At 60.1% G+C, this 3,174-nt stretch overlaps 1 gene segment (V, D, J or C); it reads left to right on the plus strand.

Annotated features, from left to right (window-relative positions):
• Nucleotides 1-270: 270 nt before the first annotated feature.
• LOC120380758 lies at nt 271-903 on the plus strand. The segment is given in 2 exon segments: nt 271-359; nt 542-903. Coding segments are annotated over 2 exon segments (411 nt in total).
• Nucleotides 904-3,174: the final 2,271 nt, after the last annotated feature.

Consider the following 3,174-nt stretch of genomic DNA (forward strand, 5'->3'; position numbering starts at 1 on the left):
TGAGGGCAGTTCTCTGGCCTGTATAATACAGGAAATCAGGCCAGATGATCCGTGTTCCTTCTGGCTTTGGAATCCTATTCTAGTAAGTTTTTGATAGAGGCCTTACCATTAATATCACATGCACCGAATTGCATCGCCCACAAGAGGCTTATTTTTTCTCTCTCTCCTACACAGGGAAAAAAAGCACTGGGATTATATATAAATGCAAATTAATTTGCCTGCCATTGATTATTTAAAATGCGCTGGATCCCCTGGGGGAGAACTGACCAAGGATTCGTGACCTGTGCTAAGCTTAGCTCCATTGGCAGGCATGCTGCTGTTCGGCTGCGCTTGCGTCCTCGTGTGGTGCTTTGTGCCAGGTAGGGAGCATTAGCCAGCACTAGGTGCAGTGTGGGGATTTTTAGTACCTTGGCTGAATTGAGGAGCAGCCCTTGAAGAGCTGAGTGCTGAGACTTGTCAGACAGGAGGCTGGCCTGGGAGGCCCCCGCGGGGCTATCTGATGAGGCAGTTCTGTTACAATTTCCTGGTCTTCCTTTAACAGGATCGGTGGCCGCCGTGACTTTGACCCAGCCGAGTTCGGCACTTGCGAAGCCAGGCAGTTCCGTCACTCTGGAGTGTGTCGCCTCTGGGTACAACATCAATGACCACCACATGCACTGGACCCGCCAGACCCCGGGGAAAGGCCTGGTGTGGATAGCCGCCTTCAAAACAGGGGGCACCACCTACATTTCTAATGACTTCAAGGGCCGCGTCACCCCCTCCACCAGCGGCTCCACTGGCAAGCTAAAGATAGACGGGCTCACAGCTGCAGACACGGCCACTTACTACTGTTCCAGACACAGTGAGCACCGCCTCACTTCCTCTCCTACAATATCCCCCTGGAGCTGGCCTCAGAGTCGCTAAGCACAGCAGGAAATTCAGCCCCGGGCGGAAGGGTCAGCAAAAGGTCCGTGTGCCATTGGAATCCAAAGACACCTTTAGTGGGGCCCGGCCTTCACGTCAGGCTCAGGGCCGCACTGTTAACCTCCAATGTTTCCAACTGCTTCAGGCTGGAGGCAGTGTGACCTCCTGGCTCAGTCCTTGCCTGGCAAATCAGGACACTTGGTTTCTGTTCCAGACTCAGCCACTGAGCCAGAGTGTGGCCGTGACCTCAGCTGCCTCAGTTTCCTTTCTCTGTCCTGTGTGTTTTGACTCCTCACAGGCAGGACTGGCTGTTTGTACACACACATACACACACACACTCACACATGCAGACACACACATGCACACGCGCACATATGTGCACACACACGTATGCACACGCACACGCACACACACACACACACACATACACACACACACACAGGAACAGAGGTGTATTAAAGTTTCCTGAGGCCCTGGGCCAGAGACAGTGGGAGGCTTCTCACCATCTCTTCTGCCTACGGTCCTGCCCCAGTTCCACATCTTCTGACTGCTTCTTCCCATCCCCCACAGCACCCCCCCCCCATTCTGTCCCTTCCGCAGGGATGGGCCCGACCCCTGTTCCACCCAGCCCCCCCGCATTCTGCCCCCCTGAAGCCCAACAGCCCCTTTTCTCCTTTCTTCTCTCCTCCCCCCACTGCAGCACCAAGACCGGAGAAGCTCTGTCCCCACACTAAAGCCAAATGGTGCAATGGGGGGTGAAAGCTCCTCCAGTTACAGGGCCCCAGGTATCGCTGCTGGGGCTTCCCTGGCTTATGCAGGGACCAGGGTCAGGGCTCTGGTGCTTCTCTCCCCTCCCAGCTTCTGCAGGTACCAGGGTCCGGGCCCTGGTGCTTCTCTCCCTTCCCGGCTTCTGCAGGGACCAGGGTCAGGGCTCTGGTGCTTCTATCCCCTCCCGGCTTCTGCAGTGAACCAGGGTCGGGGCTCTGGTGCTTCTCTCCCTTCCCAGCTTCTGCAGGGAACCAGGGTCCGGGACCTGGTGCTTCTCTCCCCTCCCGGCTTCTGCAGGTACCAGGGTCGGGGCCCTGGTGCTTCTCTCCCCTCCCAGCTTCTGCAGGTACCAGGGTCCGGGCCCTGGTGCTTCTCTCCCCTCCCGGCTTCTGCAGGGCCCAGGGTCGGGGCTCTGGTGCTTCTCTCCCTTCCCAGCTTCTGCAGGGAACCAGGGTCGGGGACCTGGTGCTTCTCTCCCCTCTCGGCTTCTGCAGGGACCAGGGTCAGGGCTCTGGTGCTTCTCTCACCTCCCAGCTTCCGCAGGGGACCAGGGTCGGGGCCCTGGTGCTTCTCTCCCGGCCCGGCTTCTGCAGTGAACCAGGGTCAGGGCTCTGGTGTTTCTCTCACCTCCCAGCTTCTGCAGGGAACCAGGGTCGGGGACCTGGTGCTTCCCTCCCCTCCCGGCTTCTGCAGGGACCAGAGTCAGGGCCCTGGTGCTTCCCTCCCCTCCCGGCTTCTGCAGGGACCAGGGTCAGGGCTCTGGTCCTTCTCTCCCATCCCGGCTTCTGCAGGGTCCAGGGTCAGGGCCCTGGTGCTTCTCTCCCCTCCCGGCTTTTGCAGGGACCAGGGTAGGGGCCCTGGTGCTTCTCTCCCCTCTCAGTTTCTACAGGGAACCAGGGTCAGGGCCCTGGTGCTTCTCTCCCCTCCCGGCTTCTGCAGGGACCAGGGTCAGGGCTATGCTGCTTCTCTCCCATCCCGGCTTCTGCACGGATCAGGGTCAGGGCTCTGGTGCTTCTCTCCCCTCCCGGCTTCTGCAGGGACCAGGGTCAGGGCTCTGGTGCTTCCCTCCCCTCCCAGCTTCTGCAGGGACCAGGGTCAGGGCTCTGGTGATTCTCTCCCCTCCCGCCTGGTGCTTCTCTCCCCTCCCGGCTTCTGCAGGGAACCAGGGTCAGGGCCGTGGTGCTTCTCTCCCCTCCCGGCTTCTGCAGGGACCAGGGTCAGGGCCCTGGTGCTTCTCTCCCTTCCCAGCTTCTGCAGTGACCAGGGTCAGGGCTCTGGTGCTTCTCTCTCCTCCCGGCTTCTGCAGGGACCAGGGTCAGGGCCCTGGTGCTTCTCTCCCCGCCCGGCTTCTGCAGGGACCAGGGTAAGGGCCCTGGTGCTTTTCTCCACTCCCTGCTTCTGCACGGACCAGGGTCAGGGCTCTGGTGCTTCTCTCCCAACCCGGCTTCTGCACGGACCAGGGTCAGGGCTCTGGTGCTTCTCTCCCCTCCCAGCTTCTGCAGG

The sequence above is a fragment of the Mauremys reevesii genome, linkage group 13 (assembly GCF_016161935.1).
Source record: "Mauremys reevesii isolate NIE-2019 linkage group 13, ASM1616193v1, whole genome shotgun sequence".
In the NCBI taxonomy this organism is placed as follows: domain Eukaryota; kingdom Metazoa; phylum Chordata; order Testudines; family Geoemydidae; genus Mauremys; species Mauremys reevesii.